Source organism: Bombus fervidus, chromosome 17 (genome assembly GCF_041682495.2).
Source record: "Bombus fervidus isolate BK054 chromosome 17, iyBomFerv1, whole genome shotgun sequence".
Classification (NCBI taxonomy): domain Eukaryota; kingdom Metazoa; phylum Arthropoda; class Insecta; order Hymenoptera; family Apidae; genus Bombus; species Bombus fervidus.
The window spans coordinates 6,276,404-6,291,807 of record NC_091533.1 but is presented as its reverse complement, the minus strand read 5'-3'; the positions used below and the strand labels follow the sequence as shown (position 1 = coordinate 6,291,807).

General features: G+C 32.4%; 5 protein-coding genes across 9 annotated transcripts in view; 2 read left to right on the top strand and 3 right to left on the bottom strand.

Annotated features, from left to right (window-relative positions):
• Positions 1–558: 558 nt before the first annotated feature.
• Positions 559–5,727, top strand: L(3)77cdf (phosphatidylserine synthase 1 homolog l(3)77CDf). The gene is made up of 5 exons (XM_072020146.1): positions 559–1,126; positions 1,199–2,023; positions 2,138–2,360; positions 2,459–2,534; positions 2,967–5,727. The coding sequence occupies exons 1-5, from the start codon at positions 873–875 to the stop codon at positions 3,020–3,022; spliced, it is 1,434 nt and encodes a 477-aa protein (XP_071876247.1). The 5' UTR covers positions 559–872; the 3' UTR covers positions 3,023–5,727.
• On the bottom strand, positions 2,057–7,945 carry LOC139996074 (neprilysin-1). Its single transcript, XM_072020138.1, has 15 exons — positions 7,600–7,945; positions 6,772–7,528; positions 6,389–6,496; positions 6,194–6,299; positions 5,914–6,106; positions 5,661–5,810; positions 5,506–5,598; positions 5,241–5,426; positions 5,012–5,143; positions 4,756–4,938; positions 4,510–4,616; positions 4,236–4,423; positions 3,909–4,072; positions 3,622–3,777; positions 2,057–3,524 (listed from the first exon to the last, which is right to left on the bottom strand). Exons 1-15 carry the CDS (start codon positions 7,789–7,791, stop codon positions 3,312–3,314), a joined length of 2,928 nt encoding a protein of 975 aa, XP_071876239.1. The 5' UTR covers positions 7,792–7,945; the 3' UTR covers positions 2,057–3,311.
• Positions 7,946–8,084: 139 nt separating this feature from the next.
• On the bottom strand, positions 8,085–11,456 carry LOC139996076 (uncharacterized). Of its 2 annotated transcripts, none has more exons than XM_072020144.1 (9): positions 11,291–11,456; positions 10,955–11,029; positions 10,573–10,846; positions 10,207–10,480; positions 9,922–10,116; positions 9,285–9,848; positions 8,940–9,209; positions 8,649–8,861; positions 8,085–8,546 (listed from the first exon to the last, which is right to left on the bottom strand). In XM_072020144.1, exons 1-9 carry the CDS (start codon positions 11,454–11,456, stop codon positions 8,364–8,366), a joined length of 2,214 nt encoding a protein of 737 aa, XP_071876245.1. In that variant the 3' UTR covers positions 8,085–8,363. The 2 variants fall into 2 exon arrangements, with proteins under 2 accessions (XP_071876245.1, XP_071876246.1); XM_072020145.1 differs by having other exon boundaries at positions 11,155–11,341.
• A 62-nt stretch (positions 11,457–11,518) lies between these two features.
• Positions 11,519–13,054, top strand: Fs(2)ltopp43 (female sterile (2) ltoPP43). Its single transcript, XM_072020151.1, has 3 exons — positions 11,519–11,683; positions 11,764–12,030; positions 12,107–13,054. The coding sequence occupies exons 1-3, from the start codon at positions 11,519–11,521 to the stop codon at positions 12,569–12,571; spliced, it is 897 nt and encodes a 298-aa protein (XP_071876252.1). The 3' UTR covers positions 12,572–13,054.
• Positions 12,927–15,404, bottom strand: part of Ush (Zinc finger protein ush) — a 198,239-nt gene continuing 195,761 nt past the window's right edge. For all 4 annotated transcript variants that reach the window (XM_072020143.1, XM_072020139.1, XM_072020142.1 and 1 more), the window contains exons 7-8: positions 15,044–15,277; positions 12,927–14,830 (exon numbers count right to left, since the gene is read on the bottom strand). In XM_072020143.1, coding sequence (XP_071876244.1) covers positions 14,399–14,830; positions 15,044–15,277 — 666 coding nt within the window. In that variant the 3' untranslated portion in view covers positions 12,927–14,398. The remainder of the gene's footprint in view (positions 14,831–15,043; positions 15,278–15,404) is intronic.

Here is a 15,404-nt window from a genome sequence, read left to right as displayed (position 1 = left end):
GATTATATTATATTTATATATTATAATTATATATTTAATTATTATTTATATTATAATTATATACTTCTTAAATTTTATTTATATCTTTTAAATATAACAATTATAAAGAAAAGATAAAATTTTATATTTTCTTTACAATCGTTTATATAAAACTACTTATAACTCGATCGCAGAGCCACTATTTACAGTGCTGCAGCGACGGATTATATTATATTTATATATTATAATTATATATTTTTTAAATTTTATTTATATCTTTTAAATATAACAATTATAAAGAAAATATAAAATTTTATATTATATTATTTATATTTAAAAAATATAGAATTATAAACACAATTATAATTGACCTTTGTATTTCGAACATTTTTTGGTTTATCCACCAGAAACTCTGGTGTATTTTTATATTGAGCTTATTGAAAAAAGAAGTTTTGCTTTGAAAGAAGAAAATTACAAGTTCATATGAATCCACTCATAACTCGACTGCAGCGACTTAATTTTGGTGGACGATACAAGAAACTTCCCGTCCTCATAAAAGGGGTCTATCCCAGCATGAGAGTTTCTGAACTTATATAATGTTAACTATATAATGGCCCGTTCGCAAAGAAATACATTCGTGTCCGATGTCCAATCAGCTGATTTGCAAACAAGATAATTCGTCAAATCTCTTTCTTTTTCTTTAACTGTATTCACACAAGTGGAAGTAAACTGATCACCGTAATACTTTCTTGATTCATAATTCGTGCCTGCTGTGATTTGTAAATTCCTCAATAGCGGTAGTGCACATTGAAACCAAAAAAGGTGAGAACATGGCGAAGCAACGTATGAAATGATCAGGATACGATTTTAAGACAAATAATTACTTGATCGGGATGACAACTAATGAAGAATCCATGAATGACAGTCTCTTAGAGAGACTCGTCAAAAATGATGAAAATAAGGTCGTAAATTGCCGGAGTAGTGCAGATAACATAGAAGGGCACAAATTACGACACGGTACGGACAGTTTCCCTAATATCAATGAAAGACCGGTTGATGATATTTCGATCGAATTTTTTTATAAACCGCACAGCATTACATTGCTTCTCATCTCAATCGGTGCTGTAATATATTCCGCATTCACTAGGTAATTAAATATTCAAATTATCTTATTATACATGTGTTAATTCTTGTAAATATCGGTATTAATTTAATACAGGAATACTACCAGTGTCGAGGATAACATTTGGGCTGGAATACTTTGTATTATATTTTTTTTTCTGATTATATCAATACTTACATTTCCAAATGGACCATTTACGAGACCTCATCCTGTCGTGTGGAGACTCGTATTTGGCTGTAGTGTATTGTATCTAATGGGCCTATTATTTATGCTGTTTCAAGATTATGAAACAGTCAGAAAAATCTTTGTGTGGATAGATCCTCGCTTGGCATCGTTTCACATTGACATGGACAAAGAATACGGTGTTAATTGTTCAGAAATCACAGTTGAAAAGATATGGAATCATTTAGATATTTTTGCAGTAGCCCATTTTTTAGGATGGGCCTTTAAAGCAATCCTTATTCGTCATCTTGGTATTCTTTGGGCCATTAGTGTTATGTGGGAAGTAACAGAAATAGCATTTGCTCATTTACTACCAAATTTCGTGGAATGCTGGTGGGATGCTTTTATACTTGATGTTGTTGTCTGTAATGGTTTGGGTATTTGGGTTGGATTAAAAATTTGCTCTCTATTAGAAATGAGAGAATATAAATGGGTAAGCATCCTTGACATTGAGAGCACTACTGGAAAATTGAAAAGGGCAATGCTACAATTTACACCTGGTAGTTGGACTGCTATTAGATGGTTGGATCCAACTTGCACATATATGAGATTTGTTGCTCTATGTCAGTTGGTAATATTCTGGCAGGTTTCAGAACTAAATACATTTTTCTTGAAACATGTATACGAATTTCCGCCCTCTCATCCATTTGTTGTGGCAAGATTGGTATTAGTTGGAGTTATAGTTGCACCTTCTGTTAGGTAGGGAAGAATTATAATAGAATAAGCTAGATCTATATTAAACATATAAATTTTTATTATAATAGCTATAACAATTTATTACATAAGAATCATAATATTTTAACATAATTATAGGCAATACTACATGTATGTAACAGATCCAACATGTAGTAGAGTAGGGACTCAGTGTTGGGTCTATGGTGCAATTATGGTTACAGAAGCATTGTTGTGCATAAGGCATGGTGCTGCATTATTTGAACGTACTCAAGCACTAAACATTCTTTTGTGGTTACTTTGCCAGTCCCTAGTCTCAGTTCTTTGTGTTTATGGCTGTGTTCTGTGGCACCGGTACTTTGAGGTATTTAGTTCAAAAATTAAATTTGAAAATTTGTAACTAACTGTATAGTTATTTGTGTCCTTTTTTCTATGCCCTTTGCATGATTCTTGTCTTTTCAGACAGAAAAGAAAGCTACTTCAAAACAGTGTATCACTCAATTAGACAACAGTCATCTGGATGTAACCCCTAGCAGTGGTATGTGTGATGTCTACTACATTCCTCTAAATAATGTTTAAGCCGATAGTGTACTGGGCTATTGACATATAATTAACTGGCTGTTAAATGTAAAGCAGGAGTGTCATATAAATCATTTGCAATCTGTTATTTGACTAAATGTTATAAAAATCAAATAAATTTTATTATGGTTGCTTTTGTTTTTTGTCCTTGATATTGAAAAATATGAATTTTTATACCTGTTTACATAAGAATATATGGGTATATACAATAATAATAAGTGTAAAAATAATTTAAGGATAATTATACATATGAATGCATGAAAATATTTTTAAATTAATATATATTTTATATGTATTATATAAATATACATTTTTCGTCACAGCTCAGTCCATCATTGGTAGATAGAATATTGGACTAATGAATGTTTGTAACAATTTATGTGTGTTCTAGGGGACATGGTTCATTCTACAAAATCTATGGGTTTGCTGGAAAAGAAGCAGTTGTAAACAAATCCACAACAAGGAACGTTCGACTTAAGGGTGAATTATTTACACTGTCAAATTTTCTAGTCGCATAATAAGATCATACAAAGCCGCAGTTTCGAATGTAATAGGCTGTTGAATACCTGAGTTCGTCTGATTTTTGCATACTGCGCCTGTTTGCGTGTGAATGTTATGAAAAATATGTTCCTGAGAATAAATGAAGAGCGTCGTTACCAATTAATAACGCTTCCTTATAAAAAAATTGATCGTCGTATCATTTACGAATCGTAGTTTATATAATTATTGCGTCACGTTACGTTATCGTAGCTTCTTCGTTACATTGAATATACGGAAATGCACTGCATACATAACTTGGCATTATCCGTGAACCTTCTGGACAGTTCCAAGTTTCACCGAGAAGCCTATTGTTGGATGCAGAAACAAAAATATGAATTCGATTTGGTAACTGTTCGTTCTCGTACAATGATATATACGATGACGTAAGTGGAGTCTTTGTACAGTACATCTATAAAAATCATGATAAAAAGGTAATGGTAATAGTTATAACGATTGTTATTTTATTCAAAATGTCAATGCCATAAATCTTACTATAACAAGAGTACCTGAGCATAGATGAGGTAAAATAACTTATTGAAATCCAGTTCAAGCCATGGAAGATAAAGCCACGATTCTTTAGACATCAATTGAGTCAAAGTATCGTAGGCTAATCTGAGTCCCATCGCCTCGGACAGACGTTCATTTAGAGTCAATTGGGAAATCTAAAACGCGTTGAAACAAAAAGAGAGTGATTGCGTTTAAAAAGACGTAATACTAATTAGACGTATTACTTTAAAATAATATTTTTGCATCGTAACGATTTTATAGAAAGAAAACAAATATATGAATTCACCTTATAAAGTACGTTCTGTCCTGTAAATGGTAATGTCATAGCCATAGAATTTTTATAGAGAACATTTCGCTGATAATCAATGTAATCTTTGAAATTCATGTTTGTAGAATCACCATCGTTTAATAGAGAACTGGCATTGCGATTTCCATTCCAATAATAGATACCTAGTGATATATATTTAAAAAGTATATGTAGACGATAAGATTTTTCCGAATTTTCTTGAAAGTATACTAATAAGTTACAGATCTATAACGTTCAGATAACGTTCAGATTCTATAACGATGACAGATCGCTAGTATATTATAAAATTGTATATTGCTAATATACCATTTGCGTCAAAATGATGAGCAATTTGGTGTGCTATTATGTTACCAAGTGTTGCCAGTTTTATGTAATTAAATGAAGATTCATTGTATTTCATGGACCAATCAATTACACCATAAGGTATTACAACGAGGTTTAATCCGTAAATCGCGAGCCCTTTAGATTGGTACGGTGTTGCGTAATGTGTCCATCTATATATATATATATATATATATTAATATATATAGTTCAACAACTTTAAACTATTTCATATATATAATTTCAATTATAAACTTACATTTGTGCAGGATGCCCCGGGTTTGTAAATAATTCTGCATATATTAATTTTCGGTATCTTTGCATCAAAATCACTGAATTTTCGAAATAGTTATTTGTCAGATTTATCTAAAATTAGACTGTCGTTAATATGTCATTCAATAACTTTTAGTTATTATAGTATTCTTTAATCTTTTATTTGATATTATATAAACAATTATGCACATGTGCTTATTATCTCATTAGAAACCGAAATAGTTTTTCGTACCTGGTTTGCTAGAATTTTTCTATAAGTTGATTTACTATCAGTATAGTATGAAATATCAGGTACGACAACATTAAGATTATTTATTTTTGCAATCGATGCGTTACGTTCCGCTTCTGTAATCCATGTTACATCCATGAGTTTTAATTTTAGGGTCTCCTTAAGTGTCTCAAATAAACTATGTATCTATTAAGTTATATGATACTGATTAGTCACCTAGTAAACAATGTTTTCGAATAATCAGAGTATATGAACTTACAGTTTTATTCATATACGTAAGTTGATCATTTGTGAACGAAGAGATGTATAAATTCGAAGCTTCTGGGATTAAAACGTTGGCAGCGATGCGAAGGCAGTGTTTTTTAACATCTGGATGTTTTGATATAATTAACTAGAAACAAACAAAGACAAAAAAAAAGAAATAAAGGAAGAAAAATACAATTAAAAAAGACATAAAAGAGGACGTTAATCAGGGAATATAACTATACCTTGTGATACAGATTGCGTACATATAATCCTAATAATGCATTATGCAATATCATCGGGTCTTCTTCTTCCAACTGTTCCAGATTTTTCAATCCTTTAGATAGGGCATCGTAAAAATAAACCTGCACTTTTACTTCCGGTTTAACCTTTTCGTTCGTTAACAAGTAAATTAGATGCGACCAATTTATCTACAAGTATGTTATATAATATATCTATTAAATAGAACGAATCAGTTTAACTTAAACAGGTATAAACTCTTTCCCTTACGATTTTAAACTCGCTATCCAATTGTTTGACAGTGACGAGAGTGTAATTTTTCATAAGTTCCGCCTCGCGGATCTTGTTCTTAGACGGAAAATTCTGAAACATAAGAAACAATCAAGGGAACGCGTTCGATCGCGAAAAGAACTCGATAAACTTACTGCGAAAAATTGTTGCAATATATACAGATCGATGTTAATGATTGTTAAATTTATGTATTGAGAAATATTGTACGTATTGTTCAGCTCGTTGAATATCCCAAGCATCGTCAAGGATTCAGAAATGGATTTTATTAACTTTTTCGTATCAACCTAATAAAACAAAATAAGAAAGACACGTTTGTTATAAGTTTTCATTAACAGAGCATGTTTTTTTCTTATCTTGATTCATATACATATATATATATATATGTACTTTGCATGTTTCATATTCCGTATACAATTCTTCTAGATTCACCGTCTCATTCTCTCTTTTCAATTTATTTGCGTAACAGAGTTCGTTATTTTCGTCTATCTCAAAAAGATTATCGTATGTCGTTGGGCTTATTTTAAGGGTGAATGTCGAAGAATATTCGTTAAGATCCGGAACTATGTCGAACAGTAAAGTGCTAGAGAATTAGAAAAGCAAACGATAAATATATTAAGTGAAAGTAATATGCTATATTTTTGTACAGTCGTTGTCTTCAATTTCTTACCTGTTTTTTAATAATAGTGTAGCGAGTAGTTCGGTAAGGCTTGTATGGTTCTCAGGCCATGTTGTTTTAGTATAAAACTTGCCTACCTTGTCTAACGCCTCTCTCGCTATAAGAAAAATATTATATTATTTCTTATACATTAAACTTGTATTCAAAGTTAGAAACTAAATAATTAGATGTGTATTTTCTGCGTACCCAGCTTGATTCTTTCTGTCCGATTGATACTCTCGTATTGTATGCAACTGTTGTAATAGGTGGTGAAAATAGAAGATATATTTTTCTCATTTTCTTCCAGCATTTGTCCTGATTCAAATTAAAACAATGTGTTGCATGTGAGAATTGTCACTTCTTATATTCTTACTTATTTTGTATACTTTTCTAAATAATGCTTCATAGCAACACAGAATTATTTAGAAAAAGGATTAGAAAAAAAAAAAAACATAACTTAGAAACAAAGTTAAATATTTAGTACTTGATATTACACAATATTTATTAATTAAGAATTGAAAAATATTTAAAGAATAGTTTATTGATAAAATAATTCTTTTTTATATAGCAAAAAGCAGAACTATACTCACCTAAAATACGTTGATAAGCTGCATCCTCCAAATTCCATTCTACGATTTGAGGATTGTTCTCGAAATTACCGCAAGCGTATTCATAAAAGTCTTCACACGGGTCAATCGTATGATTCATGTAAAATAATATCTTGCTGGCCAAATTTTTGCATTCACCCTCGTGACACACTGGCTTATCAATTGGTGAACTAAAAGTCGTACTTGTAGTCTCATTGTTTAATATTGAAGAATATCGTTCATTTTGTTGATCCTTAGTGGTAGATTTAATCGTGACATTTTCTTCTTTCATTGTCGATTTAATAACATCTTCTGTCGACTCTTCGACCTCGAGGAGAGTTTCTTGATTAATATTGTCCGAATCAGTAGTAGTAAAAGTTTCTGTAGTATATTGTTCTGTAGTATCTGTTTCTTGATGTTTTTTCGTCAAAATTGATGTACTATTTTCTGTAATATTAATATTAGCCGTCGAAGAATTATCGAATTCTTCAGCTGCAGCTTCCTTGTAAGTTTCCGTCTGTGATAAATCTTCCGTATTAGTCTCGATATTAGATTTAGATGAATCAACAATATCTGAATTTGTATCATTTATTACACGAGAGTTTTCAGTGAATACTTCAAAGTTTAATGTTGTTTCTGTTTCTATTTCTATTGAATTCATTTCATCTATAGAAGTTGTAGTAATTAATAATTTAGTTGTATCCGTAGTAGTGGTTGTTCTTTCAGTTTCATGTTCTGTATGATGTTCTTGATAATGATGCTGTGTCGATATAATTATTTTTATCTAATTGTTTTCTTCCACAATTTTCATAATATCAAAAATAAGCTTACCTGTATTGTTCCTGCATATTCACCTTTTTCTTCAGAATTATAGGAGCGGTATAATTTCCACGGTAAACTGGCTAGGATAAGAATCATACAGAGAAAAAAGAATATTATCAGTGATAAAACACAGCTTCTATAAGACTGGTCCCGTCTCGCTGCTTCCATATTAGCAATTTGGTAAGAACCTCGAGAAATCATCTGTTAAAATATAATCTACTACTTATTTAAATATACATTAGTTTTAAGGTATAATACTTTTAGTAGTGCCTAAAAGCGCTGTATTTTTTCTACTGAACCAAAGCCGAACCGTTAATAAAAGAAAGGAAGTGGTAATTACAATTTTATCGACCACTTCCTTTTAAACATTATCTTAAACTGCACTCCAGCATCCGTAACGCACGGTATAATATCCTTTTGCTAATTTGTAAGAGCAAGGAATGGAATTCTATTAGTACACTAAATGGGAATCGAGTAAAATGAAATACACTCACTGACACAAACATCTTTTTCTTTAATACATCCATAAATTCCAAATGGCCTAAGGAAGGCGACATTAAAAATATTTGAGATAGATAGATATAAGTTATTTATATTAATATATTTTATAATACAATTATCACAGATATGTAAACTACAAAATATTATATATACTATTATAAAATGCAATTTGCAGTTTGCCAATGATCCCATTGCACGTAGTATGTCAACTTATCTACAGTCTAGACTATATTATAATATTTAAATACAATTAAAAAATATATTTAAAAACTCTATTCGGCTGTCTGTTGTACCAAATATGTGTCAGTGTTGCGTTTGATTTCATTGTCCGTTGCATCAGATTTAATAAGAGCTTCGATTGTTGAACCGATCTCTTTTGATACAGAAATGTTCTCTATCTTTTTGGTACAGACGTCATCTTTGTAATCATTAGACTTTAACATTTCAGAGGTGATCTGAAATAGGAATAAATATATAATAGTATAAGATATTGTATAATAATAAGTAATAAATAAGAATAAATGTTAGTTTTTCAAATTGTATAGTTATGTAATTACTTTTCTTTGTATTTCGTCAGCCTTAAATTTCTCTACTTTTTCCTTATCAGCAAGTCCAATTCCAGTCTTTGATGATGTTTGTCTCTTTGGAGTAGGTTTCCTTGGTTTAAATGAACCAGAAGCTTTCTTAGGTAACTGTGAACTCATGTGCTTCTTAATCTCGTTCGACTGATCGCAATTATGAGTTAGCAATTGTTCTTTAGTTTTGAATGCCTATAAAAGAATTTTTAAACATAAGTATTCTACATGTATTATGAATTTCCCACTTATCTAATCGAATATAACACTTACGTGTGAACAAATTTCACATTTTAAACTATGTTTATTCATTTCGTGATGTTTAAGAGCTTGTGCCCGATGGAAATTACGATTACAATGACTACAACTAAATCTTTTGATATTGCTGTGCGTCAGTAAGTGACGCTTTAATTTATCAGGTCGTGAAAATTCACTCATACAACCTAAGTAAGTTCTGAAGGGACACTTTAATCTCTTTGTTAGATCATGAATCAGCATATGACGACCCAAACGATCTTTTCTCTTAAATCTAGCTGGGCAATGCTATAATAAACGGATATGTATATATGAAATTTAAAACAATTTACAAATTTCTTAATCGACTATAGAATCACTCACTGGACATAGAAACGGTGTTTCCTCGCTATGTATTAACTTATGATTGGCTAAGTATTGCTCAGTTTTAAAGGCCTTTCCGCAATCCTCGCATGCAAATCGAGCAGATGAGGCGTGTGTTTTCAAATGACGCCGCAAAAATCGTTCGATCAAGAAACTCTTTCCACAATGTAGACAAGCATAGTCGTGCGTTGTGGTTTCTGTATGATGTTGCAAAGCCTCCAAATTAGAGAAGGAGGATTTACAAACAGAGCAACAGTAATATTTCTCTGTTGTTTTTTGTTTTTGGACGGAGTGAGCGTATTGATGAAGCCCAAGATCAGACAGAGTATTAAACACTTCACCGCACACATGACAACGATATTCTGATCTTTTATGACTGCGAGTATGTTCTAAGAAATCTTCGAGTTCAGCAAACATCATACTACAACTACTTTGCACACATTTGTACACTTTCAGTGCTAAGTGAGAGACTATAAGATGGCCCTTTAGAGCTTTGTACGAATCAAATATTTCTTTGCAAAACTGACAATGATAGGTGCGATCTATGCTTCCATCTGGTGGTGCCTAGCAATGATCATGAACTATTAAAAAACGAAAAAAAAAAAATTATAAGTCTGTGCAAAAATGTTTAAAATACCTCTGGGGGTAAGGAGTGTATAGCGGTTCCCGGCCATACTTTATGTGACGACATATGTTTTTTAACGTTTGATTTCTGTGCGAATGCACGCCCGCATACAACACACTGATATGGTTTTTCCCCTGTATGAGAACGTTCGTGTTGTTGCCAATAAAATTTTTTTGAAAATTGTTTGCTGCAATAACCACACTTATACTGTAATAGAAAATTTTTATTAATAAATAAGCAACTTTAAATAAAGACATTATTGATAATCACAATTTATCATCTCATTAAAGTACATACTTTTAAGTTTTGTGTTTGAGTAGCAGTAGTTTCAGATTCTGTTATTGCATTTTCAGTTATTGGTACGTCGACTTTATGTGTATTGTTAATGTTTTGTTCTTGAGAAATATCACTTTGGAGAACTTGAGGTACTTCGTTTGAATCATCTTTTATGGGATCGTTATCCCCTGGAATAGTGGAGTTTGCAAAAGTATCCAAACCTTCTGAACTTAATATAATTGGAACACTAAATGTGGAATCTGTTGTAAAGTAATTAGCACCTTCTTGATCCATACTATAGTAAATAAATGATATATCGTTCATTAAGAAATTTACATATACATTAAACACATTTAATCATATGTACGTATATATGTATATATTTACCTAAATAGCATATCAGATTCTTCAAGTATAATTGGTTCACTAAGTTGATCATTTTGAACAAATGTTTCTTGTGGATGAAATTGTGATACATCTTCGCTATTGTCTTCCGTGTGAACAGTCTGGGTTTCATCATTCACCAAAAACTGACTCAAATCTACTGTTTGCTCTTGTGTTTTTTGATGTGTCCTTTTGTGCAGCACAAACATGTGCAATGATGTAAATTGGCTTTTGCATTTTCCACATTGAAATATATCTTCCTCATCTTGATCGATTGCTAAATACAAAGCATAAAAATATCCATTATAAATTTATCTCATAAAAGCTTCTATGATATAACAATTTCAATTAATAGGTTATCAGGGTTACTTCATCAAAAACCCACCTGATTCTTCAACTTCAGTTATTAGAGTCTGAGACTCCAATAACGATTGCACAGAAGGACTGTCCAATGATACACCTATAAAGCAGACAAAATAATTATCATAAATTTCTAGAACACTATTTAAATTTTTTTTTAAAGAGAAAGATAAATAAGATACTTGTTGGTTAACCCCACCTATTTCTATGATAGAAAAGTTTTACCTGTTAAAGCGTCGAAAATAGATTGCGCCATGTTTTGCAATAATATTAACGCTTCATTTTAAGCGAAATCAACGATCAGACTTTCATGAATCGTTTAATATGAAGAAAATGAACAATTTCCAAGTTGAAAACATACCGAGAATTTCTACGCCCTGCCAGCGTTGTTGCTGACCAGGCCAGCGAATGATAATCGATATGTCGACTACTGAAAACGATTCTAACCTCAAAATAGGGCAAGTTGCTTGTAGCGTGCTTATAGCGTGAATGTAACGATTGGTCAAATAGATTAGAATAGGACGCATAACGAAGGTGCGTGTGTGAATATTTTCTTAGAGCAGTTTTTTTGTAAAAAGGACATATAAAAATGGCAGCGATATTACGTGTGAAACGTAGTTATTATGATGAACCATCAAATGCTTTGGTAATTTCGTGTAAACGGCAAAAAATTGCGGAAGATGAAGATACCGAAGATGTATCATCAGTTTCTATAACCACACTTGCTAAATTTGCCGGAACTGTAAAAGAACAGGTTTGTGTTAAAAAGTGAAATATTTCTAGTTAACTGAACGTTATACTAAGATTAAGTCAATATTTATTTTATTATGACAGGATGAGAACGTGGAACATCTAATTCAAGGTTATGGGAAAGATGAATTACAAGCTAATTTCAAACAACATCATATAGATTCGAAACAGATTCTAAGTAAAATAAGAGAAGCAACAAAACAGGCTTCAGCAATAAATCGTTACAAAGTAGTTAATTGTTTCCGATCATTGGATAATTCTAATGTTGAAAATTCCGAAAAAAAGGTTAAGACAGTAGTAATAGATGTGGAGGACTCGAAATCCATAGCAAAAAGGGATTCTATAGGAAAAGTAAACAATATTTTTTAAATATTTTTTTGTTATTTCAATGCATAATTACTTACATAATATAAATAATGTTTTACAGGATGATAATTATGTATATGATTTATATTATGTTCAATCCGAGAACGATATCTTCCTAGATGATGAAGTATCTATACATCCGTTTGAACAAGAACTCGTTTATGATAGTTATAGAGATCATGGTTATCCCGAAGCTGAATGCGAATCAGAGGATTCTAATTCAGAGTCGAATTGGAGAAACGATTATCCTGACTCTAGTTATTCCGAAGGATCGATTGATGAAGATGACATCAGAGAGGCTGTTACAAACATGAGATTAGAGGATGAATCTGATTTATCCGAAGAAGATGATTTTATTTACGCTCTTGACGAGGCTATTGTAGAAAATTATGGTTACAAGTATGCAAAATATAAAGCAAGGATGAAGAAAGAGTTAGAGGAAGACAACAACGATGATGATGATTCTAGTATATATGTGTCTGAAGACTCGGATGAGCATAATAATAATGAAGTAGATTCCGAATAGGTATTTAATTACATATAGATCTTTTTATACCAAAAGAAGATAATAACTGGTGATCAGTGATGTTATCATAATACATTTCATTATTTAAAATAAATTCTCTTAATGAAATCGATATGTCTTTTTGTTTCTTAATTAAAATTATTTTTCGAATATAAGTCACGTGTTTTTCCCACTACATAGAAGTAAGGGTTATAAGGATCTTAGTATTTTATTTATGTCTATATATTTATTACATATTTATATAGATATATTTTATGTGTAAAATTTATCTATCAAAATAAAAACAATAAAAAGTAAACCTAGACGTCGAAGTGACAAAGGAAGGTGTGTGTATAGGTGTTTAGAAAAAGAACCGTTTTCGACGATATGGCATATAATAATATACCAAATTTATAATGTATAACAAATTGTTGTGTGGAAGTACCAGATAGTGATTTACAAATGTTCAGCAATAAAGTAGGTTCTCCGTTATGTGTTATTAAATCTTTCGTATTTATTTCGTAATGGAATATTGTGAATCTTGCTTTTCTTTAGACAGTAATTAGCAGGAGGCCTGTAAATAACATAACAATTACTTTTATAAAAGTATTTGCGAACATTCGCGTTTTATCTGACTATACTATTCGCCGAAATATGAAAACAATTTTTGTATAACTGAGATTTTTCGGATACGTTGCTCCAACGTTCAATGTTGGACAACGTTCGGATTACAACATTCGCGTATTTATTTTTTCTTTTCGCTCTCTCTTTCTCTCATTCTTTCTCTCATCATCGAACGTTCACACGCGAAGAAACTCATGCCTTTAACGAACTCGTTATGTGATATGAATAGTACGCTGCGTATACGTGTAACACTGGCCTTAATTCTAATTTTTACATTTACGCGCTCGCAACGAATCCGTTACTTGTATACAAGTACAGGCGATGCTTTATTTCTTTTTTTGATTGCAATGTAATGAAGCAAATGCGTTGGTAAGGATCCAATTACACCGTATCCGAAATTCGAAGAGAAATACTAGGGGCCATTAATTTATTTTTACTCTCTCGTTTGTTATACGTTCGGGACTGTTGGCAAAATGATAGGAAACGACTCCGATCTTTCATTCTTATGGCAGTCTGGATACAGTTATCAACGTATTTACTCGCCGAGAATATGAGCGCGATTTATGGACAATGAAATCATCTTTCATATATATAATATATTAAATGTCATATTGCAACTTAGCGTTTTCACAAGCTGGAAATTGGTATCATTTAGGATTATTACTATATCGTACCGTAATACTCTACTTGGCTACTGTACAACATTTTACACTCATCGTTTACTTTTCCGTAATTCCTTAGGTATGTTTCGATTATCAGTTACAACTACGAGATTATTGAAGAGTCATGAGATTGCACACCTTTCGTATCGGTCGATCGTGACGTACGAAATCAGCTGCACCGTGAACCTAATTGCAACCACGATCCCTTTTATACGTGGACACACACATCCGTTTCACAGTTTCACTTTGGTATATCCTATTTAATATCCAATCTTATCTTTGCCTAATTGATCCAAAGCGAACCAGCAAACGCCGTCACGATCGCCTAACTTTCCTCTTACTTCTACTAACATTCTAGCTTACGTTTAACGTAGCTTCTCCTTCACGATCGTTCACGCACCGCGTATATGTACACGTCAGATAACTGAATTTATAAGTACAAACAATTCCCTGGATTAACAGAAATCACACAACTAAATCGGATAGTCGGCAATTATATTATATATATATATATATATAAACTGGCAACAATTAACAGTCCCATCGGTTATCGAGAGTCTTTTTAAAGTACCGACGCCTCGGTCCTGTTGCTGGGAGGCGTCGTCGCGTGACTGCTCGAATTATTATTATTATTGTTGTTATTATTGTTGCTCGCCTCGCCGGCATGACTCGAGCAGTAGAACTTCTTGTGAGCAATGAACGTGCTCAAGTAATTGAAGCTGATGTCGCACGACCTGCAGTAACGCGGACCGCTTTTGTTGGGATCCAAACTTTCTTCGGGAGGTGGAGTGTCCTCGCGTTCTTGCTTCACCTTGTTGGTTACCGTCGGTGGTGGCGGCGGTGGCGGTGGAGGTGGTTGAGGACTCTTCCGAACTTCGGTTTTCCCATTTACTTGCACCTCGCCAGGGATTTCTTCAGGAGTCGTAGCTGGAGCCGGTTCTGGAGTCGGCAGAACCGTTTCGTCGTCGAGTACGCACGTTATGTAATTTTCTTCCTATAAATGACGAATAAACAACATAAGCTTATCAAAGGATTTACCAGATGAAGATTGTTTTTGTACAATATGGAGAGATCGTTCGAGTCACAAGGACATCGATAAATCAAGGTATAGATTATATTTTCATAAGGTCGATTATCTGAAAAGTGACAAAATTTGACAACAGTAAGTAGCTTTTATTATGAGCTCCACAATTGTAAAATTTTGTACCTGTAGATCGGTTCCACGTTTCTCAAAGTGCATTTTGATGTGCGTTCTCATTCCCCGTAACGTGTTTCCTTTGTAACGACAGATCGTACACCTGAAAGCCTTGACACCCTGATGAGCATCCATGTGACGCTGAGCTGCCCCGGCTGTTGGACTAACCGCACCACAAACGGGACATCTCCAACCTCCAGTCGGTCCGCTGCTACAGGTATGGGTACCTCCAGGTTCAATTATAGTCTGAAAAAAGGATATTAAATTTTTAGTTTTTGGAGAAGTATATGATATTATTAAAGATATAGTATTAATGGATATACTTTAAATTGAAATCTAATAAAAAATTAGTAGTATAATTTTGATAAAATGA